The sequence below is a fragment of the Lepidochelys kempii genome, chromosome 7 (assembly GCF_965140265.1).
Source record: "Lepidochelys kempii isolate rLepKem1 chromosome 7, rLepKem1.hap2, whole genome shotgun sequence".
In the NCBI taxonomy this organism is placed as follows: domain Eukaryota; kingdom Metazoa; phylum Chordata; order Testudines; family Cheloniidae; genus Lepidochelys; species Lepidochelys kempii.
In genome coordinates, this window is record NC_133262.1 from 37,332,770 (window position 1) to 37,360,587 (window position 27,818).

At 42.3% G+C, this 27,818-nt stretch overlaps 1 protein-coding gene across 3 annotated transcripts in view; it reads left to right on the top strand.

The window, feature by feature from the left end:
- The first annotated feature begins 13,355 nt into the window (after window positions 1-13,355).
- Window positions 13,356-27,818, top strand: part of RAB43 (RAB43, member RAS oncogene family) — a 28,542-nt gene continuing 14,079 nt past the window's right edge. For all 3 annotated transcript variants that reach the window (XR_012159865.1, XM_073352227.1, XM_073352228.1), the window contains exon 1: window positions 13,356-13,681. Coding sequence is in view for 2 of the 3 variants with exons in the window: in XM_073352227.1 (XP_073208328.1) it covers window positions 13,463-13,681 (219 nt within the window). In the remaining variant the exon portion in view is untranslated. The remainder of the gene's footprint in view (window positions 13,682-27,818) is intronic.

Consider the following 27,818-nt stretch of genomic DNA (forward strand, 5'->3'; position numbering starts at 1 on the left):
GGGAAATTCACCACTCTTTGTGGGAAATGGTGAAGAATTGACCTATTTTAAAGGATTATAAAGGTAACAAACCGTTTTTAAGTTATACTGAATAAAGCTGCCTCATACTTTGCCTGATCAGAGTGAGGTCAGTAGGGAGCTGTGGGGAAAAAATGTTGAAATAAATTCTGATAAGAATTGTTTTTGTACCCAGAAACTAGTTAGTTCAAAGTTATTAAATGTACATTGCAAGGATAAAGACATTAACATTAGTAGATTTGTAGGAATCCAAATATTGCTTTGCACATATATAAAACCTCTTAATTAGAGCATCTTAGAACACATTTTAGTTATTAGATTTAGCAGTCTATAACAGCACTCCATTTAAAGAGTCTGGAAGCATAAAAACATCATAGGCCCACCTAAGATTTATTAGGTCATCCTGGGGAAAAATAAAAAGGATTTTGCATTGTTACATATAATTCAATAGCTCTTAGGCCCTGTTCCAGCAAAGCATGCAAACACATGCTTAACTATAAGCACATAAATAGTCCCATTGACTTTTGCTGGATCAGTACCTTCAAGAATCAGGGACAAACATCAGATTACGTGCAGAAGAAAGCACAGTGTTTAAATCAGCAGGAGACCACCGCTGAATTCATAAAGATTGGCACATATGATTTAGTACAGGAGAACAGTCATAAAACAAGTATAAGCCAGTGGAGGGGATTGCACTGGTTGTCAGAGGCCTGATTTTTAGTAGCCAGCTCTGTAACATATGTTCACAGGCAACTGCACACTTGCTTTACATGCACACTACTGTACATACAAATCCAGTCTCTCAAGGATTCACACCCCACATGTCTACATGCTTATCTAGTCTTATACCTATTTACATTTGCACACAGTAGCATGCACCCAAAACAAACAAGAACCAAGGCCCTGGTGCCAGCAGATTTACATCCTGCTGGTGACTGCCGGTTTAATAGAAACTATGAGAAGTTGATCTTCAGTAAGAATTTTGAAGTGTTTACGTGAAGGTAAACTGCAGAGATGTATAGAGTACACTTGTAGCAAATTCAAAATTGCTTTGACCTTTCAGTCTCATTGTAAAGATTTGAAGCAGAGATTTACTGAACCTAGCTGCAAATCCAGTTTCACATCAGAAATGTGATCTTTCATCTATTATTAATGCTTGACATATAACATCCTCTTCCAAAGACCACAGCAGTAGTGCAAAAGTTTAAGTCAATTCACAGCATATTCTAGAACTATAGGAAAGACAGATATTTGCCTATGATAGTCCAACTGTAGTGTATTTTTATTTGCGGTCTAGATTTAGACCCAAAGGGTACCTTTATTTTAAAATATGCATACAGCCTGAGATTGTATTTCTGGTGCCATGATTATTGAGTTCATACTGTTGTCTCACAGTAAAGTAACTTGGGCCTTCTTTCATTCTTATTTACTTGCTTTAAGATTTAAATAATAAATGTTGAACATGCTGTCTGTGAAATGGAGACTGAATGTACCCCATGAAGTGACAGTGTAAATAAAAGTGGTATTTTCCTAACAGAATTTCCCCTTTTATGTATGCAGGGACATCTACCTACTTTAGAGTCAAAAATAATGCTGCAGAGATAACATGACAGACAAAAACCCAGATTCCATTGCTTATTGGGCAACAGAGTTATTTACTAAGAGCTTCTAAACACAGTGCTTGAGTGGAGGGGGAGAAATTCTAGTGCACACTAGCATGCTGTGTATTCACTTACCTGTGAGGACCTTGCTGGTGTGCACTAAAAGTTCCCTAATGAGTGGTAATGTAGTCCCATTTCTAACAGTGCTACATTAAGGCACAGTAGAGAACTATTAGTGCACGCCAGCAAGGTCCTCAAAGGCCAGTTAATGCACAACATTGTAGTGTGCACTACAATGTACACCCCATTAGTGTGGGCTAATGCGCCATGTGGACAAGACCCAAGTTTAATCAGTTACACCTACACAAGTCCAAAGGAATAGGGCTGCAGAGATGTAACTTGGGTCTAATTTGGCCTACTGGTGATGCATGAAATGGAATGAGCCCAACTTTGCCTTCACATCCCAAAAGGTTTTTGGAATTCGCTGCATTCTCAGCCTAGCCTCGTTCAGTCTAGCAGTTAAGCTACAGTGCAGTAGAGTTGCAGCCACATAAATCTAAGGGGAGGGGATGGGAAGGCATTGAGGAGATCCCAAGAATTAACATTCACAATAAATTCTAGAACTGTTGAGGGGGATTTTAATGGGATCTTGAACTGTGAGGTGGGAGGGAATGCTCTCCTTACCAGCCCCTATATACTGCATGCTTTTAAATAGTTTCTCCAGCTTTCTTGCCATATTACAACTCTAAATTTAAAAACTCATGCTGGAAAATATGAATTATTTGACAAGTGCCAAGGATTAGTGTTCTAGTAGAATCTCATTTATCCACAATTCATTAACTTGTACATGTTATAAATACCAAAATATTATACCCTTCATCACATCTTTCAGCAGAGATTTAATAGAACAGACCATAGTAACAGTAAGGTCTCATTACTAAGCTTTTAAAAGTTAGATTGCAGAATGTATGCAATAAAAAATTAAAAGATTGAAAAAGTACTAACACAAAAGGAGGAGAAAGTGATTTTTGGACCTGTCTCCATGAGTATGTCTGCACTATAGTGCAGACATGGGCTCTAACACTTGTTTAAACCTAAGCTTATCTCCTTATCATCCACACACAAATATGTCATATTAGTCATTTATCTGAATTTGGGGGAAATGGCATTTAAATCTGAAGCTGAGTTTTGCAAATTGGACCCAATTTTCTAGATGTAGCAAGTGATTGTTTTCTCATGTTTCACAAAGATAGAACCAAGTCCTAGGAGATAGAGTGTGATAGGCAAGGATGAACTTTGAAAGCCCCTAGTTTGCATAGTCTCCATAGAGCTAAAATACTCATTAGGGTTTTGCTTCCCTTAGTAGCACTTACAAGAATGTTTCACTTTTGGAAGGTGACTTGAGGGTGTTTCATGTCCTCCTCCTCCTCCCCCTGGCATTTCTGTGTATTACTGTCTAACAAATTTATTTGAGTCTCTAAAGTGCCACAAGTCCTCCTTTTCTTTTTGTGGATACAGACTAACACAGCTGCTACTCTGAAACCTGTGTATTACTGCAATTCTAGCAGAAATAGGAAATCCTCTGCAGAAACAGATTGAAAGTCTGCAGTTGCAACGTATCCCAATTACGCAATTCAAAAGCTAATAGAGGTTAACATGTTTTAAGTAGAGACCTGGAAAAGTGTATCAATCAATCCACAGGAGAATCTGCATTTTACAAAATGCAAGCATTTTTAGAGACTACAACTAGTTGCAAAAAAAAAAAAAAAAAAAAAAAAAAAAGTAAGTCAAAGAAATGTGTGGAAAATTGCAGACTAGGGATAAGGAAATAGCACATGTTGGTTGTTCTGTTTCTGCCTTCACAGGTGAAGATCTGCCAGAGAGGAAAGGGATTGCTGGTATGAGAGGAGAGGTGTTACAGAAAGCACCACAGAGGAATGATCTATGATTTAACTAACAAGAGAATCAGTTTATCAGGGGATCACAGATATTTATAGAGTACTACAGATGTGCAGGGAACTTTGCAGACAAGACAGACTGTTCTTCCCACTCTGCTTTTATATGGTCTTCCAGCCAAAAGATCTAGATACTCAAATGGTCCCACCAGCACCAAGGTATCTATGCAGTTATTCCAGTGTACTTAATAAGCTTTATTTCATTATGCCTCCCAACACCCACTTATACAGAGAGGAAGTGGAATTTCAATGCTAAAAAATGCAAAATAATGCATACCAGAGAATAATTTGAATTACACTTACAACTTACTGGTTTCTGAATTAACCTCATCAGCTGAGGAGAAAGACCTGGGCACCATGAAGAGTTCTGCTCAGTTTACAACATCAGTCAAAAAAGGACATAAAATGTTAGGATAAATAAAGAATGGAGAATTATATTATGATCTTATTCTGTAGATCAAAGTTACACCCTTACCTGTAACACTGTGTTCAATACTAGTCACACCATCTCAAAAAGATGGAAGAAGAATTAGAGGAGGTTCAGAAATGGCCAATGAGAATGATTAGAAATATAGATAAGCTTTCATATGAAGAGGGACTGAAAAGATTGGGATTGTTTACTTTAGAGAGGAGACAAGAGACATGATAAAACTATACAAAATAATGAAGTAGATTGGGAACTTCTAGTCACGCTCTCATAACGTAAGAATGAGGGGGCATTTAATGAAATTGGAAGGTAGCAACTTCAAAAGCAATAGAAATACATGTTTTTCTTCACAGTTAGCCTGTGGAAATCATTACCACATCACTGAAATCAACAGCTAAGCAGGATTCAAAAAAGGATTAGACCTTACATGGGTAATAAGAGCTAGAACTGTAAATATTTCTGAAAATGAAGAATTTTGGAAGGGATTTAAATCCTTGTGCTTCAGGGCATGAACCAGCCTCTAACTATTGGGGGTTAGGAAGAAACTTTCCCAAGAGACAGGTTGTTCCACAACTACAGTATTTACTGCTGGGTTTCTTGCACCTCTCTGAAGCATCTGGTAAGTGGCCACTTCAATGACAGGATACTGGATTAGATGGACCATGGGTTTGATTCAGTATGGTAATTCCTATGTTTATATGGAACCTGAGTCACAAAGAGTAGCCAGAGATGGAAAAGCACTAGACAAGAATTTATTCCTCAATGCAGTTAGGTCAGAGTATAGTCCCACAGACAGGACACATCAGATGTCAAAGAGACGCTATATGCTAGATTTTAGGCTGAAGCGTCCAAGAGTTTTAAAGGGTAAGGGGAGAAATTAACAATGTCTTTGCTAAAAATTTTGAAAATTTTCAGAGGATCAAATTCTTAAGAGCCAAAAATGCAATCATTCATGAAAGGTTGATAATGCATACTGTAAGTTATACCAGAACCTCTGGATCACTTTAAATAATTAGTTTCTATTTATAGAAAGCCTTTCATCCTGAAGGTTTTCAAAGAACTTCAAACTCTACAAACATCACCTAAATGAAGGGTCAGCAGCCAGTCAGAACAGTCTTTCCTCCTGATTATTGTTGCAAAGTATAATGTTTTCATCAGGCCATCAAACTAAATTTTATTCTTAAGAAAAGTACCAAGTGATCTTAAAACATACACAAAGAGCTTGCCAGAGCTCAGGTTTCAAATTCTCTGATTAATTTAGTGTCACACAGAGTTTATATCCCTCAGAAGGATAAAGGGTCAAACTGACAGCTGTGGAGCAGTGGATTAGGCAGGATTTGGGGTTGTTTCTTGTTGTGTCCTTGGATCTTTACAAAACATATGTAATATGAAGGAAACACGTGGACACAGTGGGGGTCCAATAATCATGTTTGATAGTGATCTACAACATGCAAGCCCTAGCTACAGATATACAAGGCTGCTCTGACAACGTTCTGGCAGCTTAGGGAACATAGCAGACAGGGCCACTAGAGGGCTCAAACTATCTAAAGGGATACTACCTTATTCCTATAGGCAATATTCCTAAAGATAAGGAGTACTTGTGGCACCTTAGAGGCTAACAAATTTATTTGAGCATAAGCTTTCGAGAGCTACAGCAAAGATGCATCTTCAGCCACTAGTAAAGAGATTATGCAGATGAGCAAACAGCTCCAGGAACCACACCAAGCAAACAAATTGTAACTGACCTAGGATGATTTGCCAACCAACCCAACTTTAAGAATACAAGCTTCTAGTTTCACCTGCATCTCTTCACTAATTAGAATTTTAGAGAGATTCTCACCGATCTTGCACTTTAACAATTCTATTTTCATTAGAGAAAGTTGTTGGGAATTGGCCCTCTTTGAATAGGCCTCTCTGAAGTGCCTAGTCTACTTTTACAGCCTTCAAGATAAAAAAAACCATGCAAATGATTGGCTTGCATTCTATACAGAAGACAGTTTCCAAGGAAAAATGTGGTCTGAGAGTAGCTGATTGAAGTCTTTAAAAACTAAGTGGAGGAGTATTTGCATTTTGTTCATATAAACGTACAAAGGAATTATACAAGTGGCCTTTCCTGTGGCAGTCACTCCAGTACCTACAATTAGGACATCCAACAATAGGCCTAGTGGCTTTTGCTTTAGAATATTAAAAACTGGTAACAGTGAACCACAAATGCAATTAAAATTCATGTAGCCACCTTGCCGTATAACTCAGCAGGTAATGAATTCAACACTCTTCATGGGGGACACCCAGCTTCACATGTAATTGAGTTGTAAATTTCAGGGAAGGGTACTATTGAAAAGAACTGCATATCAGAATTTCTTATCTTACTGCTAAGAAGCATCCATGGAGAAGACTAACAAGCATATTAGCAGCAATAGACTATTCCTCAGCAAATCTACCAGAGAAGGGATATAAGAGGCTTCTCACCAAACCTCTGCTTAATCTGGAGAGGTTTGAAATCTACAAATCTGTGTTCTTTTCCTCCATTCTTGTCTGCTGCTACCCCCCTCATAATTTTGCAACTCCATTGCTGCTTGTAACCGTGGAATAAAAGGAATATTTTAGATCTCAACCATTTAAAGTTCTCTGTTCAGGTGCTTCCAAGATTTCATTTGGCAGAGATCTATAATCACTAATGTTAAAGTGACATTCTAGTCATTCAAGTTAACATAGGCATAGTTTTTAGTTCAGTAAGCAAACAGTTTATTATTACAAAATTCTTCTGGTTAATATCCACTACAAGTACATTTCTCTAAAAGAAAACAGAGCATAATGTTGAGGACTAAGTTATTACTCATTCAAAAGCCTAAGCATAGATGTTTTAAACCTCCCTATGGAATAATAATAATAATAATAATAATAAAAGCAAAAAGCCAGCAGAGCCTAAATGCCCCTTCCAGATAAACCAATACATATGGTCTGGCATCTGGGAATAAAAACATGTGCCTGTGCCACTTTAGTTTACCTGCTGATTATAATAATGGCTGAAGTGATGGATTCTTAAATATTAATAATAATGCTAGCACTTACAATATTAATAAAATTATACTCAAAGCACAGACACACAGTTACACTCGGCATTCAAAAACTCTGTTCAGGGTTAACTAAAGTTTAACCTAAGCAGAGTCTAACTTCCTAAGGAGTTTCAACAAGTCAAGAAGGAAACGTGCCTCCATGTTACAGCAGGTGAGTAAGAAGAGGCTGAACTTTTCAAAATTTATCTTGGAACAAAATGAATACCAACATAGTGCCCAAAAATATATCTGAATCATGGTTTTCACTAACCACTTTGGCTACTGATATACATGTATAACATTGAAAGTTATTAACTATTAGCACTGGTTACTATATTTATAGCACTGGATTATATAAACTTATTACAGAAGTTACATATTGTTATGGAATTGACTTAGCTTTTTTCTATAAATAAAAGTCCTATTGCCACTCCTTCTAAAGGCACAACAAAGGATGTGGCTACAATACCTTTTGAGAAACCAACATGTTTTTCCACAGGAGGGAAGTATTTTGTGTATGATTCCCCACATCTTATTAGATGTTGTGACAGGGTGCACCACACACCATTAATTGGGCACCTCCTCCTAGCCACTCTGATGATTAGCTAAGCAGGTCAACACTCCTTCCCACTGTTGCATGCTGTCAGTTTTTCTGGTCTGTAGCCCCTCTGACTCCAAAAACCCCAGCATCCTCTTCATGACTCAGCCCTCCAGCCAGGTCACTCAGTGTTCCCCCCTTCTGAGGTATATCAGTCTTTCCTTCAGCAGTCCTAGGCAGTCTTCCTACTCACTGCCTCAGATGCCACTCTTTCAGTGGCTGGTAGGGAATCCAGGCCCACCCTCTGCTCCAGGTTCCAGTCCAGAGACCCTCAACCCAGCAGTTCTGAGCTTTACTCTCTAAGCCCTCACTACTTCTTCCTTAGACTACTTTACACCACACTTAGTTCACACCTTTTCCTGGGAGTACCAGCTCCAAGCCCTTCTCCCACAAATGACTGTTCTTTTCTAACAGCCCCTGAGGGTTGCCAGTTTCCTGGCTTTATAGGGTCTGCCTATTCCTGCACAGCTGAACCTGCTCGTAATCAATTCCCCCCACACCCCCCCACTTCCTCCAGGTGTAGCATGTGGAGTTAATAGGCCTACCTGGTCCCCTTAACCCCTTCCAAGTCCTGTTTGGGGGGGTGGACACCCTATCACAGGTGTGAACTTAATTACTCCACCTTGCAACTTTAAATCTGAAGGCACCTTCAAAACAAGGGCAGCTTCATAGGCCAAATTCTACTAGGGTTACCAGGCATTTGATTTTCAACCGGAACGCCCGGTCAAAAAGGGACACTGCTGACCAGGCTGTTAAAAGTCCAGTCAGCAGCACAGTGGGGTTAAGGCAAGCTCCCTGAGTACCCTGACTCCACGTGGGTCCTGGAAGCGGATGGCATATCCCTGTGGCTCCTGGGCACAGGGGTGGCCAGGAAAGCTCCACTCACTGCCTCCGCCCAGAGTCCGGCTCTGTAGCTCCCATTGGCCAGGAACCACCACCAGTGGGAGCTGTGGGGCCAGTGCCTGCGCGTGCGGGCAGTCCTCAGAGCCCTCTGGCCCCTCCGCCTAGGAGCCGGACATGGCGGTCACTTCCAGGAGCCACCTGAGATAAGCGCCATCCAACGGGAGCCTGCACTCCGAACCCCCTCCCGCACCCCAACCCCCTGCTGCAGCCCTGAGCCCCCTCCCACACCCAAACTCCCTGCCAGAGTCCAAACCCCCTCCTGTACTCCGAACCCCTCAGCCCCAGCCTGGAGCCCCCTCCTGCACCCAAACCCCTCATCCCTGGCCCACCCCAGAGCCCACACCCTCAGCCAGATCCCACACCCTCTCCTGCGCCCCAACCCCCTGCCCCAATCCCACACCCTCTCCTGCACCCCAACCCCTCTGCATCCCTAACCCCTCATCCCCAGCCCCACCCCAGAACCCAAACCCCCTGCCAGAGCCCTCACACTCTCCCGCACCCCAAACCCTTGCCCCAGCCCGGTGAAAGTGAGTGAGGGTGGGGAAAAGTGAGCGACAGAGGGGTGGGGGGTGGAGTGAGTGAGGGCAGGGCCTCAAAGAAGGGGCAGGGCAAGAGTGTTGGGTTTTGTGCAATTAGAAAGTTGGCAACCGTAAATTCCACCAGGCAAGCTGCACCTGGAGCAGATGTAATGTATAATTCTGTAACCACTTGCAGAGAAGTAATACATCTAATTTTGCAATCAAGCTACAACATTTTTTAAAGATTGGCAGACCATGTGACATTCTTTCCTAAGAAATCTATTTCTCTAATGTAGTTTACACTCAGACATTGATCATTTCAACAGCACAATATAAAATGGAAATGAGTTAATTGGACACTGTACATTATAGCAATATTTTATTTCCTTATTAACAAATGTTTTTCCCTGGCTGACCAATATTTTATGGTTACACTGACTTTTTAACCCACATTTACAGGTTCCACTAGCAGAAAGTCTTCCTTGAGGGGGATGGGATGTCATAACAGTACAAGGTGCCTACAACTTCCACTCTGCTGGGAGTCTGGAGTCAGCTCGTGGAACCCGCACCAAAAAAAGTAGAGACACATTAAGAAGGATAAACCAGGAAATCCAGGAAACGTGTTGATTCAGTACCAGTCCAAGGCAGCCTTGCCTGGTCAGTCTTCTCTGTCTCAGTCATAAATTAAAGCTGCCCTCCTCCGGCACAACTAGGTGATGACAAACCTGACCCTGTGCCCTCTTGGATAACGCCATTAAACACATTCACCTTACAACCTTCTTAATTCTACTAATTGTATTTACAACTATGGGGCCTTCTCAGTGGAGTTTAATGGATGTAACAGAGGCTGCAGTTTGGCACACACACTAGATACAAATAAAAAAGACACTCTCGGACAGGTATTGTCAAAGTTCTTCATTAACAATGTCCAGTGATATTAACACATCTCAATTACTTCTGCCATACATTTCCCAAACAAAAAAGCATGTCTATTAAAACAATATTTTGTATTTTATAGAAACTCTATCTAACTTGCAGAGAAAAACACAAGCAAACATTTTTCAGATTGCTAAAGAGACGTATTTATCTCAAATAACTGCCTTGAAGACTGCTACCTTTTAATTAGCCCCAACACAGTGTTACTATTTTTAAAGATGTGTCTGGACAGCACAACACATTGCACAGGGTGCAAAAATATAGCACTGAATATTATGTCAGCCTGGAAACAAGCCATACCCCCACTTGCAGCCATGAAAACAACGGCCAGCATGATAATCCAACATATTGTAAGTGAAGCTGACAGGTAATATTGTAACTGCACCTGCCTAATCATATATGCTACTATCAGTACAGTATTTGGATATTTAAATACCAGAGTAGCCTGGATCCTACAGGGCAGATTCTTTCACACACAGCTAGCTCATTGCTGGACTTGGCCATTGTTTATGTAGGTCTCATTAAACAGGATTAATAATTAACCCCCTTTAAATCCTTTAATTTGCTTTTTATCTACATAAAGAACTGCTCATAATGGATGGGATGAAAAATGGGCTGTTTATTTTTCTTTTTGACCTCAGCCTATAAATATAGTGAGAAAAAAGTTGACTAACTACAGTGGTACATCATGTATGATGGCTACGGGAAATTCCCCCAAACAAGTGCGTCATCTAACACTGTCACCCACCCTTTTTCTTTATGTTCACTGGAAGCACCTTGATGCAAACAGGATATTTTAGTGTGAGTCAGGTTCCACAGTTTCTATCCTACAATCTGAGTAACCCATTCCCCAAGCAGGCAGGAATAAAACCAGCCCAGCTGGAAAGCTATCCCCAAAGCTTGAAAAGGAGAAAAAAAAGCAAAAAAAAAAAAGCAAAAAAAAGCTTTGTGCTTGAGGAGCCCAGCACCTAGGTCATAAATCTTGTTAGATGGCTCAAGATTGTTAGGCAGAAAGAGTAGCTGATGTGTGGGAATTGGCAGCAGGAAGAAAGGATTGGCTGGGAGAGATAAAGGGAGGGATGCTGGGTTGGGGAGTGGCAGCGATGTTTGGTCTGAGTTGTAGACTGGGAGGGATAGCTGAGCACTAAGCCCCTAGAAGCCCCTCCATTAATGAGGGATTTTTTTCCACAATGCAGGAGACTGTCTATCCACATAGAATAGGAATTTTCCCACAAAGGATGAGCCTATGCTTGGAGGGGGGAGGTAGTTGTTCCCTGTACCTGCAATGCTAGATGAGAAGGGCATTTTCCCTTCTCAGAAAATTTTCATTCTTCATAACATTCGAGGGACTGTGCAGACCTGAAGGGTAAAGATGTGGGGCAGGTCCCCACCAAATGATGAGTGGGAATGAAAGGGCAGATTGCTATTGCCAAACTCTTCCTTCAAAAATCCTAAGGTAAAGGGGTGTTGGCAGGGCCGGCTCCAGCTTTTTTGCTGCCCCAAGTGGCGAAGGAAGAAAGAAAGAAAGAAAGAAAGAAAGAAAGAAAGAAAGAAAGAAAGAAAGAAAGAAAGAAAGAAAGAAAGAAAGAAAGACCCGATTGAGCTGCCGCCGAAGAGGAAGGGAGGGAATGAAGGGCTTGCCACCAAATTGCTGCCGAAGACCCAGACGTGCTGCCCCTTTCTATTGGCCTCCCCAGGCACTGGCTTCCTTTGCTGGTGCCTGGAGCCAGCTTTGGGTGTTGGGTTGGAGGCTCAGTGGGGGAGACAGAGCTGAAGAATGGTCAAGAGTAATGTAAAGACCAAGCAGGGGCTGCTGAGTTGGGTGCTCAAGAATTGCAGGAAGACAGGGTTGGCAAGGACAGAGGCCAGGTGCAATGTCAGAATAAGCACCTCAGTCCGATTTTGCATCTGGTTATGCATCTGTTTGTGCACCCTCATCAAAAAATTCATCCTACTCAGCCCTGATTCAGGGGTTACAATTTCTGAAAGAGGGAACACTGTCATAAATCGCACCTGGATTTCCTATTTTCTCAGCTCCTGGTTGAAGTGATATAGTTTCTTATGAATCCGCATCTTATCTTCAACTATATTCCAGGGATACAGTTTCTGACACGCTTCACTGGCTTCCCTCAGAAATTGCATCCTCTGGACCTGAGCTCATGCTAATCTGGGGACACAGTTTCTGACACATTTCAAAGTAGCAGCCGTGTTAGTCTGTATTCACAAAAAGAAAAGGAGTACACTTCTCTGTCATCTGTCACATACAAACAGCTTTCCCCACTTCTTCTCTGCACTTGTCCTAAGGGGGTTCACTTTTTGCCAGGTGCGTCATCTCACCAGTCAAGAATTACTATTTCCTTCTGAAGGAACTACTGTTTACCTTTAAAGTTATACAAATTTAATTTTTTGGGATGAAGCTATATTTTTAGAACATGTCTATGATTCCAATTATGACCCACTTGTGAATACTGTAAAAAAAAGATACTCTATGTGGTGTAATTTATCAAGATTGTTCGGGAATGATATTCAGGCAAAAAGTAATGTGCATCCTAGATTAAATAATGTTTTCCCTCCTGCTCTATCCTTTGCTATCCCACTTGAGATTCTGAATTACTCAACAAAACTAGGCCCCTGTTGTCCACTGGTGTAAACAGACACAGCATCATCTTTAGGTTACCAGCAGAGAATCTGGCCCATACTTTCAAAAGCCAGCAACCAGATGGCCATGGAGTGACTTTAATGACTTAGCTTGTAAGCTCCCAGGGGGCAGCTCTCTTCCTTCAGGGTTTGTACAAGGCCGGGCACCATGGAGTCCTGGTCCATGTTGGTGCTACTATAATACCAATCAGAATCCGAAGAAATGGAGGTTTTACCCACGAAAGCTTATGCTCAAATAAATCCGTTAGTCTTTAAGGTGCCACCGGACTCCTTGTTGTTTTTGTGGATACAGACTAACACGGCTACCCCCCGATGACTGGTGTGGGCAGCTGCCCCAGCCTCATGCCTCTGTTCTGTACGCCATGGGGCACGTGGGCTTTTCTTTTAAAATCCCAAACTACGCCTAGAAGCCGGTAACTCCGGAGGAGCCGGTGGCTGGGTCAGGGCCCTAACAGGCGGCGGCGGCGGCTCCCCTTCCGCCACGCATCGGGCGAGGCTGCCGCCCCCTCTCCGCGGGGCCCGCCAGCGGCAGCCCGGGCTCGGCTCCCCCTGCCCCGCTGGCGGGCGGCAGGAGCGGGAGGCGGGCGGAGGGCGCCCGCTGGCGAGCACGCTCAGCCGCTCCCTCTGACTGGGCCATGCTAGGGAGGGCGGGCGCAGAGGCTGGTCCGAGGCGAGGCCCCGCCCGGCGGGGGGAGGGCGCTGACGGCCGGGCGCTGAGGCCCGGAGTGACGGGCGCTGCGCAGAGCCCGGCTCCCCGCTGCGGAGGGTGAAGGAGCCGAGCCCGGCCAGGCCATGCCCGGCCCCCCGGCGCTGGGGGCGGCAGGCCCCGGCCCGGACCCGGAGGAGCGCTACGACTTCCTCTTCAAGCTGGTGCTGATCGGGGACGCCAGCGTGGGCAAAACCTGCCTGGTGCAGCGTTTCAAAACCGGGGCCTTCGCCGAGCGCCAGGGCAGCACCATCGGCGTGGACTTCACCATGAAGAGCCTGGAGATCCAGGGCAAGCGAGTCAAGGTGGGCCGGGCAGAGCCGGAACCGTGGGGCTGCAGGCAGGAGAGAGCCCCCTAGGCATTGGAGGGAACCTAGGGGGCACAGGAGACAGCTCTGGAGAGGGACCAGCCCTGTTCTGTATCCGAAGGGATGCCCCTCAGGTGGTTCCTAAAAAGCCAGGACCCATATCCGCCCAGGGGCACTCAGCAGCCTTTGATCCTAGCAGCCTGGTTTCCAGTCAAAACTGGCACCTAGAGGTGGGGGTTTCTACCATAAGTTGAACATGGGCACGGGAAGGGAGGGAGACAGCTGTCAAAAAATAGTATCATTCTGCATTTCATATAGTGGCCTTTGTCTGGTGGTACCATGTGGTCACCTGAGCAGCGGTGGAGAGAGCACTAGAGCCCGTTGGGTGGCTGTCACGTAAATGCTGAGCTGCCCTGACCAGAGAAACCAGTGCCGTTACTGGAGGATGGGCAGAGGAAGAGGATATCCTGGCTGGCAGCAAACATCACAGCACTAGCGTATTACTGCCTCATACCTGTTCACTCCATCTTTCCCTCTGCAGCGAGAGCCCTACAAACAAGTTGTATACTTTTTCCTAAACTTAGCTATCGCATTGCCATGAAACAACTGCCACCTCTCCCTGGAGAGGTGACTGCATTTCAATGCTCTGTGCTGGGATCCCTTTCTTTTACTCTAAAGATCTGCTGCATATGTGTGTGACAAAAATAAGTTTACCTTCACTGTGTTTACCACCTAGGAGTCAACTATGACACAATTAACTGAACTGCTTCTGTTCACACCTCAGCAGCATTAGTTAAGTTCTAACTGCAGAATCTTCAAGACAGTTCAGGTACAACTGAGTAAAATACAGAATCTCAGTTGGTTCAGGTTATTGGTGGTAATGCACAAGCTAGAAAGAACACAGCTTGAATTTCAGATCCCAGCCTGAAGCTGCAGGGCTGGTAGTTAGTTTAAAACTAAGATTTTTTCCTAAGCACTTTGTCACCTTGAGATCCCAGTGTACAAGGAACCACACACAAAGCCACTTGGAGGATCCTTTTTACAAAACAGAATGACTCAGTGGCTTTCATTCTAGCCTCTCCTCATTCTGTGTATATCAGCTATGTGGGCATACAGGTGCCAAAGAAAACTGGCATATCTACCCACTGGGAAATAGCCCCTTTGTATCCATGGCATAGAAGTGGCAGACCATCTCTTGGGGCAGTTCAGAAGAGGGAAAGCATGGCTGCAGTACACTGTACTCCAACTGTTTATTCTTTGATGCTGAACAGCCTAAACCCTGGGGCTGCTTCATTTATTCTGTGGACTAGCCCAGTCATCCAGTTACCTCCAGAATCTAGGTAGTATGCAGCCATCTTTGCTCATTTCCTTTCTTTTCCCACAAGGGCTGAGCAGAGCTCAGTTTGGTCACAGCGTAGAGCTAGGGCCTCTTTAATATGAAAGAGTTATATAAATATGGTAATTACAATTGTATTTTGGTCTGTCTCACAGCTGTGTGCCAAGGTAGGGGGCCAGGTCCTCTAATCAATGCTTCTTCCTTCAGAGTGGCTTTGGTGAGCAGAGTGGGCAACAATCCTAGCAAGTAGGAAAAAAGGTGGCAGAAAAGAATGATCAAAGTTATTGGGAGGAGAGGAATGATGAGCTTACAGTAAGGAGTATGGTTTCTGTGGGCAGCTCAAAGATAAGGGCATTTACTTCCTTTGCAGGTGTTTTGTCTTTCAGGTTCCAGTTCTGTCTGAACAGCTGGGGTAAGCAGTTCATGTTTCAAGTCACCCTGCAAAAAATATCATTTTGGGTTTTTTTTAATCTTCTATTAGTTCCTCTTTCTTGCTTTTCACCAAGTTAGGAGGCACAGGAAGTGGGGTTTTCCCCTCTAAGATTGAAACTTGGCTCAATTTAAATGCCAGACACACGCAAAGTAACAAATGTGTCTCTCTTGCCAGGTATCTCTGTTAGGGACACTGAAAATTAGGCAGCTCCAGCTCAGGGTCTAAACCAGACTCCTTAGGTATTGCAGAAGTACTGACAATAAGAAAAAGAATCTCTAATTCAGCACTAATAGGCATTACTGTAGGCAAATTAATCTACAGTATGTATTTAGTACGGTCTACTAATAGATCCAGCTAGTAGACATACCTTAGTTGACTCTACGTTTTGGTCTGAATTAGAGATGGAACAAGAGATCATAACATGCCCAGACTCTGAAAATGTTTGGATGTGGGTCTTTTGTTTGGCATATTGAGATAGTGACTGTGAAATTTGGATCCATCTCTGGATTTGAAATTTACCTAGAGGTATTCAGTTCTTGAGGATCTAATCTAAATAGGGTTTGTTCAGGATGTTGCAGGAGGCTGAGAATAGGGAGGCATTTTATTTTAATTTTGTAACCAAATTTACAACTTGGAGTTAAATGGGACTTCATGAAACTCATAGGCCTTACATACTTGACAAACTGGGTTTCAGTGCAGTTTGTGATGATTCTGGCAAGGGCAGGGAGGATTCCTTATTCTTACTATATAAACTCAGCGTCTCACAGCCTGTGAGCATACAAGCCTGTACATGTGCTTTGACAGATGTCACATGTTAACACATTTCCATTGAGATCATGCAAGACATGGCAGTTTTTCCATTTTGAAAAGATGAGCTAAAAGAGGTTTTTGAAAAGGTAGGCCAATTGTATGCCTGTATACAGAATGTCTTAAAACAAAAGGACATTTACTACATATGATTGAAATAATTGTTGTTTGGCTATTCAGATGCTCATGCCGGATAACTTCTGTGCTGCTTTGACTTCACAGTGACTGGGGAGTTCTGCTAGTGATTGGAGTTTCTCCATAGGGGTCATGTACGTGGTAGATTATTAATTATTATTATTAGCAAATGGTGCAGTTATGAGAAGTATTGACAATTTGTTGTTATAACCTTCGGTACATAAACTCATCTTTAAAAGTCCTTCTCAGAACAACAGCATGGACTAAAGATTCATACCATATACCTGACCCCCTAGGGCCTGGCTTCATTCTCCATCATGGCAGTGGTGGTATCAAAACACAGTGGAGTGCAAGCTAATGTGTCTTTGGGATGGGGATTCAAACAAAAAGGTTGTAAAAAAAAAAAATGCTGTTTAGGACATTACATGTCTTCATTACAATTTTTAGGATTTCCAGAAACATTTCCAGGTCGGGCTTTTATAGAAGTAGCCCCTTCCTGCTGGGCCTTTGCTGATCAGGGTTGGCAGGGGAGAAAGGAACATATTGCAGAATTCTCAACTTTATTCCTGCAAAAAAACTTTTAAATGAGGCTCTTTCTGTGACCCAAACCTTATGTCCCTTTAGGCATCTGGAATGATATTTTAGCCACTCTTCCCCCCCACACACACACACACTGCCTTTTAGGTTTACTCAGCCTTTATAGAAAAGGAGAGACATTGTGGGGCTTTAGTGCTTGAGAATGGTCCTGCACTGAGAGCCCTGAAAATTTCTCTTTAGAAATAGAACAGTTACAGCACTGGCAGCCCCAGTACAAGCTTCCGCAGTGTGCCTCAACCCTACCATCTTCAAGGAGTGAGAGTTAACACCTCCCCCCACTCCCGCCTAGTCACCCCTTGGTTGCTCTGCTTGATCTGTCAATAAGGCTGCCACATGTGGTGTTTCTGTGAGGTAGATCTCTGTCCACTGGGAACTGCAGCAGCCAGCCATTTGAGAGTAGTCACTTTTTGCTCACTACTGACTTGGGCTGGATTTAAACTTGCAATTTAAAGATTAGAGCTGGGTGGAGAGAGGTAATTCCACTTTACGGAGGATATTGATATTTCAAATTTTGGTTTCACTGGAATTTGGAATGAAAGTCAAAAATTTCTAAATTCTTCCAGAAAGGGAATGGAGTCTCAGCTCCGGGGCTGTCCGCTTGGTGGGTTGCTGCAGACCCTGAAGTCTCTCCAGCCAGCTCCAAGATAGGCAGGTTGCTAAGTAGCCAGGCGCAGTGCTTAATTTGTGCCAAGGCTCAGCCCCAGCACCTCTGGGCTTGCTACTTCAGTTATGAAATTTTAAAAAATTGGTTGAGACCCAGCACCTCTTTCGTTACAAATGAAGCACTGGCCAGGTGGGCAAGGTGGCAGGAAACCTGCCTGATTGGAACTTTGTCAAAAACCAGGTTTCAGAGTAATCAGATGTCAAGAATTATAACATTCATAAACCAGTCGGAGAACACTTCAATCTCTCTGGTCACGCGATTACAGACATGAAAGTTGTGATATTACAACAAAAAAACTTCAAATCCAGACTCCAGCGAGAAACTGTTGAATTGGAATTCATTTGCAAATTTGATACAATTAACTTAGGCTTGAATAAAGACTGGGAGTGGCTAAGTCATTATGCAAGGTAACCTATTTCCCCTTGTTTTTTCCTATCCCGCCCCCCGACGTTCTTGTTAAACCTGGGGGCGGGATAGGAAAGGTGGAAATGGCCCACCTTGATTATCATACACATTGTAAGGAGAGGTTTCAGAGTAACAGCCGTGTTAGTCTGTCTTTGCAAAAAGAAAAGGAGTACTTGTGGCACCTTAGAGACTAACCAATTTATTTGAGCATGAGCTTTCGTGAGCTACAGCTCACTTCATCGATGAAGTGAGCTGTAGCTCACGAAAGCTCACTCTCAAATAAATTGGTTAGTCTCTAAGGTGCCACAAGTACTCCTTTTTTTATTGTAAGGAGAGTGGCCACTTTAGATAAGCTATTACCAGCAGGAGAGTGGGTTTGTGGGGGGGGGAGAAAACCTGGATTTGTGCTGGAAATGGCCAACTTGATTATCATACACATTGTAAGGAGAGTGATCACTTTAGATAAGCTGTTACCAGCAGGAGAGTGGGGTGGGAGGAGGTATTTTTTCATGCTTTGTGTGTATATAAAAAGATCTTCTACACAGTATGCATCCGATGAAGTGAGCTGTAGCTCACGAAAGCTTATGCTTAAATAAATTGGTTAGTCTCTAAGGTGCCACAAGTACTCCTTTTCTTTTTGTCAAAAACCAGTCTCTGCTAAACATTTCATCTGATTTTTTTCCAACCAGCTCTATTAAAGATGAAGAACATAGGCCTGATCTCTAGCAACAACAGTGCCAGGCAACCCAATTCAGTATAGTTAAAAGTTGTAGTATACAACTATAGTATACAAGACCTAACTGTATCCCTCTAACCAGATTAAAATTTATGAGGATAGATGGTGGGATTTTAAGAGTGTTCAGCATTGGTCTAACTGCTCCCTATTGAAGTAAATGGTAACACTCCCATCAATAAAACAGTAGTTTGTTCTGAGGGAGCAATAGAAAACTTTTGAGACAGATAACAAAATACAAATCTGCAAATCCTTATTAGCATGGTAGCAAAATTTCCTTTGTTTGTTTACTTATCACTTACACAGGTGAAAGTTCCCTTAGGTTACCTAACAGTGACTTATTTTGGCTGGAAATTTACAAAAAAACATGAATTAAATCTGACATTAATCTTTGGGATTAGTTGTTAGACTGGCGATTTTAAAAACTACACTCACCTACTGGTTTGTGAGAAAAGCACATATCAGCTGATATACATTTTAAAGTTCTGTATAAACACCTGTTGGATTTCCTTAAGTTGTTGTGTCCTAAATAGAACCTCTCAATCTTCTCATTTAAACAGTCAATGCCAAAATTAAAGCAATAGCAGGGCAGTAGTTCAGAACAAGTAGTGGCCCTCAGATGAGCAGGCAAAGTGCATTTGCCTGTAACTGTCCATTCAACACAAGCTCTGAGGCTTTCATTTATAAAATAAGTTTACACTAAACAGCAGAGGCCCCAATTCTGTTGTTGTATCTATGCAGGCTGACCTTTGCATACCCCTAGATATCTATCTTCACGAAATCTGCCTGCAAAGATTTGAATGAGAGATCAGGGCATTAGTCTGTGAGACTGACAACTGTCCTTGTCTTAAAGAGACAACAGTTTATGAATCACGCTTCTAAAAACTTTATCAACTGTTGTTAAAAGTAACAATTAAGATTGTAATACCTGTAAGATTAGTGAATAATCCCTTCCCCCATTTGCTTACTTTGTTCATTTGATAGCACTTTGTATGTAGTCAGTATCACTATTTCCTTTGTGTAGTGAGTTCCTCCTGTTTGTCTTTCTTAAAGCAACAGAAGCTTTCTGTTTAAATCAGGGAAATAGCTTTTGTAATGTGAATCCTTTTTTATGGAGTACTGGATTTATTAATTCACATGTTGAAAAAGCCATCAACCAGCCATCAAGTCTCCCCAGAGCTACCCAGTCCTTCATTTGACAGTTTTTAAATTTCTGCCTAATCACCCAGTTTAGGGCACTGTTAAATAACCAAATGGCTGATTATTTAATTGCAAAATAGCTAAAGATTTTTAGAACAGAGTTACAATGTATGAATCGATCCATGACAAAGGCTCCCTTGGTTTGATAGACTGCTGTGGCTTTTTCAAATTACTCATTACTTTCAATGGCACCCAGAATGTGGGAGTCATTTTCCAAACATAGAAGGAGGCACAGTTTCTGTCCAAGAGCTTATGATAAAAAAAAATAAAAAAAATACAGAGCTGATAAAATCTCTTATGTCAATGAGATAGGGAAAATGGGAGTGTGATTCAGTTAAAGGAGATAGTCTCAATGAAGTCTAAAGGACTGGAATCAGTATGATGATTTCCTTCAAGTCCTTTTGACGTGATTTCATGGGTTTCCTTGGTTTGATAAATATTCTTTAAAAATTCAAATCTTCAACATTTTGGTTATTGGGCTTTGTCTCATATCAGTATTTAAGAATTAATTAATAATTTCATCATCTGTTTATGTATGTGTTACATAATGTAGTCACAATTGTGGAGCTCACACGGGGTATAGAGCAGGGGTGTCAAACATAGGCCCGTGGACTGGATTCTGCCTACATGATGCTTCTGTGTGGCCCACATGGCATATATTTTGATTTCCTTTTTTCTTTTTAAATGAAAGCTGACAGTTTCAGCTTTTGTGGCTGCAGTGACAGTCTTCCTAATGCGAACAAACCACAACTAATGCAGTGACATCTGCCTGAATCTGCAGACAGCCTGAAACTGTGTGTTGTGGACATCACTTAGGGACCAGCATGCCTAGTGGGCAGGCTGCAGTTCAACAGTCCCCAAAGTCCTAGGATGGCTTTGTTGGGCAATCTGAGGGCCACACAGCTGAGTGAAAATCTGTCATCCCCCAGCAATCTCAGGGTCCTCCCAGTCAAACAAAGGGCAGAGAGAAGGATAGGGGAACCCAGGCCCTCCCTCTCCACTGGCTGTCAGTCCCCTCTAGCTGATACTGCAGGCCAGCCTCCCCAGGCCACTTCTTGCCTCCCCTGTTCTCTTCTCTCCTCTGTTTGGGGTGTGGTCACAGCACTCTGCTTCCCTCCCAGCAGAGGATTGCTCAGCCTCAGACAGTCTCAACTATTCAGATAGTCAATGGGAGCTTCCAAGCTCCCTTCTCAGTGTCCATTTATTCCCCCTTATCAGAAAGAAGACAAGAGAAAGAGGGGTCAGGTGGCCCCTGGCTGCCCAGTCAGGCCTTACTCACAGTCCAGAGCCTTTCCCTGTAAAGTTTTCTGTCTAAGAAGCTACTAACTGGCTTGCTTCTTGCAAACAACCCCTTCTTCACTCTTCCCCAGCTTGATTGCTAGAGTCCCCATTTAAGCAGGTCTTAACATTTGGAGCATGCTCTGCAGCTGCTGAGAAACAGGGCCATCTTGGACCAATACTTCTCCATCACTTCCTGAGTCTCAGCGAGAGGTCTGTAAACCTCATCACACCGTGACTTAAGTATTACATTTTCCTCACCCCAATCTGGAGTGTCCGCTCTAAAGCCCAATGAGTTCACACATCAGTGGCAACATGAATTATTTAATCGCCGGTCATTTAATCAATTGGAACAGTGGGAGTGAGTGAAGATAACAGGTGTTATGATTTGGGATTTGCAGCACGGAAAGAAATAGATGTCCTCCACAGACCCTAAGTTAGGTGCCTAGGTTCCCTTTACGATGCAGGGGAGAAATATCACCTCAGAATGGGATCTGCAAAAGCCAGCGGGGACCCACCAAACCAGATACTGAGGAGAGGAGTGTTTCCTAAGCCGAACCTCCTCAAAGAGTTAGGTGCCTAAATCTGAGCTGAAAGGAGGCACTTATATCTGCTTGGGATCTACAGCCAGGAACCCTCTTCTGGAGTCAGGCGCCTAAGCCGTTTCTTATTAGAATGGCAGCAGAGCGTACCCAACTCCACACAAAAGCAGGGTTACGGGGGGATCTCCCATATGTCCTGAGCTCTGGGATAGTCTGATGTGGGGCTCTCTCAGTCTCGCTTGTCGAAGCCATTCCACATAGTACATTAATTGTCCATTGGGCCAGAGAAAAAGTTAGCATAACTGTAGAGTCCAGTGGTTAGGGTACTCACCTGAGAGGTGGGAAATCATGTTCAAATTCCTTCTCCACCTCAAGCAGAGGGGGGAATTGAACTGGGGTCTCCCATCTCCTGCATGAGTGCACTGAACTAAAGGTTATCAGGGAGGCCCTCTTTCTCACCCCTGACCATTTTGCGTAGTCAGGCGTGCTTGAGGATGCCTACCAGATCCAACTCTGCAGGTAACGTAGGCCAGGCAATGCTTGTTTTCACCTGCTTTGAGGATGCTGAGGTGGGTTGGGGCTTCAGCATGAGCTAGGCACCTGCGTACCTTGTGTGCATGCCCAATAGCAGAAACTTAGGGGACTTTTATGCCAAAAATGTAGGTGCCGCAGGATTTTAGGCACCTCCAGAGTTAGGCAGCAGCTGAGCAGGGTCTTGAGTATCAGTGGTGCCTAAATTTTGATCTTAGGCACCTAAGTCCTTTTGTGGATCTCAGCTTGAATTACTATATATAGGCCATATTCTCCCCGGATCTCTTTTTACCCCAGCCCACAGACCATAAACAAAGGTAGAATTTGGCCTTCTCCTCAATGAAATTGACAGCCCTGGTATTGGAGAAAACAGGAGTGCAACATTCCCAGCAAACTGGAATTCAGCCTGGCACCTCTTTTCTTTTAGAATGTCACATGACAGGATGAGCATTCATTTATTTCCCCTCGCTGTTCTGTATATTAATAGAATTTTAAATTGAAATGCGTTAGTGGAAAGGAAGTCTTGCCTGATCAAACCTTGCTTTTGTTCTTGTTGGGAAAGATCATACAGATTAAGTTACAAAAATTGTTTTGGTAAAGCTTTTTCCAAGTACATACAGGAATTTGCTGGTGTACTGAAATCTATCCTGTTGTTTGCCATTTGATATGAAAGGGCTTAAACATGGTAAGCTGGCTTAGAATCATTTAGGAGGAAGCACCCTTTGCATCCATTACCAAAGAAATTATATGAAAGTTTCTACTCTCTGCAGGATTCATAACATGCAAACTCCCCCGCTGTGTTTGTAGTGCTAAACGATTAAATACTTCCTAGAGATGAAATATCACTGATGCTGTTGCAAAAACAAAGTGAACATGCATCCCCACTATCTCCAACTTCTTTAGGAATTGTGATAAATGAAGGGAGTGGGGCAGCTCCCTTTTATGGACACCCAGCCAGCCAGTTAGCTATAAAGTCCCCCTTAGTGGCTGTTCTCTGCTTGCTTTACCTGTACAGGGTTAAAAAAAAGTCCCCCAGGTGAAGGAAAGGGAGTGGGCATCTGACCAAAAGAGCCAATGGGAAGGCTAGAACTTTTTAAAATGGTGAAAAACTTCCCCTTTGCTCTGTTGTTTTTCCTCCGGGAAAGAGGGGAACAGTTATGCTTTGAGAAGCTTTAAGCCAGATAAATCATCAGATCATACCTAGAACTGCTTACTTGGAACTCCCAGATGTGTAAGTGGATCAGGAATGTTTAGAAAGACGTGATTAGGTTTATTTCTCTTTATTTCTTTTGGCTAATGGACTCCTCTGTGCTCACCCCAGATGTTTTTGTTTGCTTGTAACTTTTAAGCTGAACCCACAGGAAAGCTATTTTGGGTGCTTAATTTTTGGAATTGCTCTTTTAAAATCTAGCAAAAGCCTAAATTCCAGATGCTTATTTTGCTATCTTATTTCACAGATAAAATTCTCTTCTAAATGTACATTGCACGACATATGTTGACCTAATCCTGTATTGTTAAGTCCAATGATAAACTTACCATTTTCTGCAATGACAAGATTATGTAAACTTTGTCCATTTTCAGTTAGTTGAATCAGAGCTTTCTTGGAGGCTAGCTGTGACCAGTAATCATGTGTGCACCATGTAATCACACCCTATACAGCACTGTAATAATCTTCATACAAAATGTGCCTTGTGAGGTATCATTTGAAAACTAATAATTCACTGGTCAATAATATCACGGTGCAATGTATGCAGTGACATGACATACAGTGACAGTGACATGAACATAAGATAAAATTATGACTGAAATGTATTTACCAGACAAGTCTGGGGAGGAGGTAAACCTGTTTCTCGAGCACAAAAAACAAGCTAATGACTCAAGCCAAGTGGCTTCAACGTTGACTGGCAATCACCAGTCAAGTAATCATTTTTTGGCAATCAAAGGGGGCAGGAACAGATCGATCTGCATTTTAACAAACAACAGGGAAGCTCATTTACCACGAGACTCCATGTCTCTCTGTCCTCACAGTGGGAAGGAACTTTATCTAGGGGTAACCCCCAGGAAAATGCTTTTCAAAGGGTGACTGGAATATAAAAGTGAGGGGGGGAACACCCTAGGTATTTGTGCTCTGTTCCCTCCCTCAAGAAAACAAAAGAACCAGGCTTTGGACTTTGGGGAGAGGTTGTGACCTGAGAATTTGGTCAGCCCTGTTGCTTGGAACATAGAGAGTTTGCTGTAGGGAACAAAAGAGTATTGATGGATTCCATAAAATATTGGTAACCCTTTTCCTAATGTATATGGAATTGCTAAATCCACATTGAAATATGTGGATGGTATGGTATATATTTGTTTGTATTTTTCCATCCCAGGCTTTCTTTACAATCACTTCTGTTTTCTTGTGTAATATTAAGTAATGATAATACATTGATCCCTGAGGGATACCTGATGTGCCATCTTCTTTTGGATTGTGTGGTTTGTAATTGCAGCTGGCAAAATTCTTTGTAACATTTTGATCCATCTGCTATCAAAATGTTAAAGGAAAAAAAAAGGGGGTTGAGGGGGGAAGGTTCTCCACTGGTCTTTAAAAGCTCTCTTTCATTGTTGCTTTAGCACTGTGGGATAGTTCAAAGTAACATACCTGTGTACATGCACAGCATTGGATGTGCATTTTACCCAGTTTATCTGGTAGTTATTCAGCATTCACGCCATTAAACTTTACGCAGCAATAAAGAATAGGAGAAACGTCTGTTGTTTGTGTGCAGTATGCTCATTATTTTTGCAATAGGAGTAGCTCCTGTACAAGTAGGTGGTTGTGTGTCAAAGTAGTACACTCTGTTTAGCACAGTGTAGCCCAGTGCCAGCCAGTGCTAAGTCCTGTGGTGTCCACAAAATTCAAAGCGAAAAACAGACCAAAATAACTAATTCATGTAATAAATAGGCATTCAGTATCACAGGATGGGTAACAAGGGCAGCTCCTCTGTTTTGTTCAATAAGAATATCCTGTCACACTTTCTGAGAACAGTGAGTATTTATCCTCTCTCCTGTACCCACTTGCTCCTGCTGATCATTGCTTAAAAACGTCCTGCCAGTCTCTCAATATATAGCTGTTTTGGCCTTCTCCATGTATTTATTCCCCAACTTCTCTATCTCATTGTCTTAATGTGAGTTGTTGCCAATGTAATTAGAAAAACAAAAATTGTTTAAACAACAGTTAAGGTTGCTAAGTGACAAATGCACCTTCTTATCACATTTACAGAACCTAAGCACTTTACAAGGAAATAGTTAAGAGCTTCATCTCTTACACTGTGAACACAATATTGTGAACACAACATTGTTATGAAATATAAAAATATTTTATCACATCCTTAACAATGATTCCTGGATCGTACAGTTCCTTTATGTATTTATTTTTATTTTAGTGTTTACATTTTTTTCAAGGATGCTTTTAAATGAGAAACAGTCATTATTAAGAGTACAATTTTTGGTAAAGAAATTGTAATTGCTGTTTCTTGCCAATGATGTTGCATATGTAATTTAATGGGAGAATGTGTAACTGTCGATTCCTCATAAAATTATATATATGACTTGCATTTGAGGCTGACTAATGTGTACATATAGAGAGTATTTGTGTTTCTTTTTCAACAGGATTTTGTATGTGTATGTATTTGAGACTATTGGAAAAAACTGCATTTGGTTTGGATCAACGATTGATTTCCTTGATTTGAAGTGCTTGGGTTTTCTAGTGATGCTGTCTAAACAAAACAGTGTTGCCACTTAGCAACCTTAACTTTTTTTAAACGAAGTTGTTTGATTTTTAGAATTTCCAAGGTGAGTTTTTACTTAATCTTCCTTCCTTCCTTCCTTCCTAAATTAAAAGAGGTGAGTTGTGCTGGTCAAAATAATAGCCTTCCTCATTCAGTATATAGCTGTCAAGATACAAGATCCCAAGGAAGGTAAATCAGTCACACACAGCACAGCCTATAATCATTGTAATACTGGTAAAAAGTCAGCAATGTAAGGGTCCTGCAAGAGGCTACCTAAGTCCTTGTATAGGAATGTAGAGGGATTTAGGGAGCTAAGACCAAGAGGTTCTAGAAGGAAACAACCCAACGTAGGGAGGAGGCTTAGGAGAAGATCTGTTGCGTTACTATTTGAGCTACCAATGAAGTCAAACTTGGGGTCTGTATCCTCTGTTGAGAATAGCATAGGAACTCTGACCATTCTGAAGCCTGAACCTGCAAACACTTACATGGGTGAGTAAAGTCACTCATATGTAGAAGCGTGTGCAGGATTGGGCCCATAGTAATGAGACCCAGGACTAAAACCTAGGTTGCCTGACCGCAAAGCCATTGCCTAACCTGCTAAGGGATGTCTACGCTGCAGCTAAGAGCAAGGCTCCCAGCCCAGGTAGACAGACTCAGGTGGCTAGCCCAAGCCTCTGCCAGTGCAGCAACATCCACACTTCTGTTTTTAGGGTGCTAGTGTAAATCTGTCTGCCCAGCCTGGGAGGTTCACTCCCAGCTGCAGTATAGACATACCGAAAGTCACATCACAGGTAAATCACTCTTCATTACGTTATCTGATAAGTGTGGCTAATAATTCACACTTTATGGTTATATAGTGGTTCTTCATCTGTACAGGAGATCTCAAAGCTCTCCAGAACGTTGGGTTAGCATTATTACCTTCATTTTACAATTGGCCTGACCAAGTGCTGAGATTTGAACCCATGAAAGGCATTGTGTTCTAGTGGGAAAAGTATGGGTCTTCCTTCTCAGAGATTAAGGTTCTGTTCCCAGCACTGTCACAAACTACCTACATAACCTACAACTCTCCAGTTACTGCCCCACGTACATAGCATCCATCATTTCCAGATCATTGACAACCATTGCCTGGAGTTCTTCTCCATCCTGGATGTGTTCTAATATAGCTTCTACCCTTCTCCACTCCTCTGAAAATGCTCTCTAACCAAGATTTCTAATAACCTGTTAATTGGAAGGATTAATTTTAACTATAAAAGATCAGGGCATTGTAGACAGCAAAAACAAAACTTCTGATCAGTTATGCAGCAGTGGTCAAAAAAATGCAGCCACAATGTTAGGATGCACAAGGAATGGTATGGAAAATAATATTGATCCAGATTCTGTGGATTCTGATTCTGTGTTACGTTCTGGTCATGTCATCTGAAAAAGAATATAAAAGAAATAGAAGGGCTCAGAAATGGAAAGACTTCCATGTCTGGGGAGATTGAAAAGGCTAAGACTGTTTACCTTAGAGAGGGGACAAAAAAAAGAGAAGTCATGACAGAGGTACATAATATAATGAATAGTACAAAGAAAGTAAACTAGACACTCCCATTTACCCCCTCAGAATACAAGGAAAAGGAAACATTTAATGAAATTGAAAGGCAACAGATTTAAACTGAAAAGAAAATACTGTGGAAGTCATTGCTACTATATATTGAGCTTGATAGCAT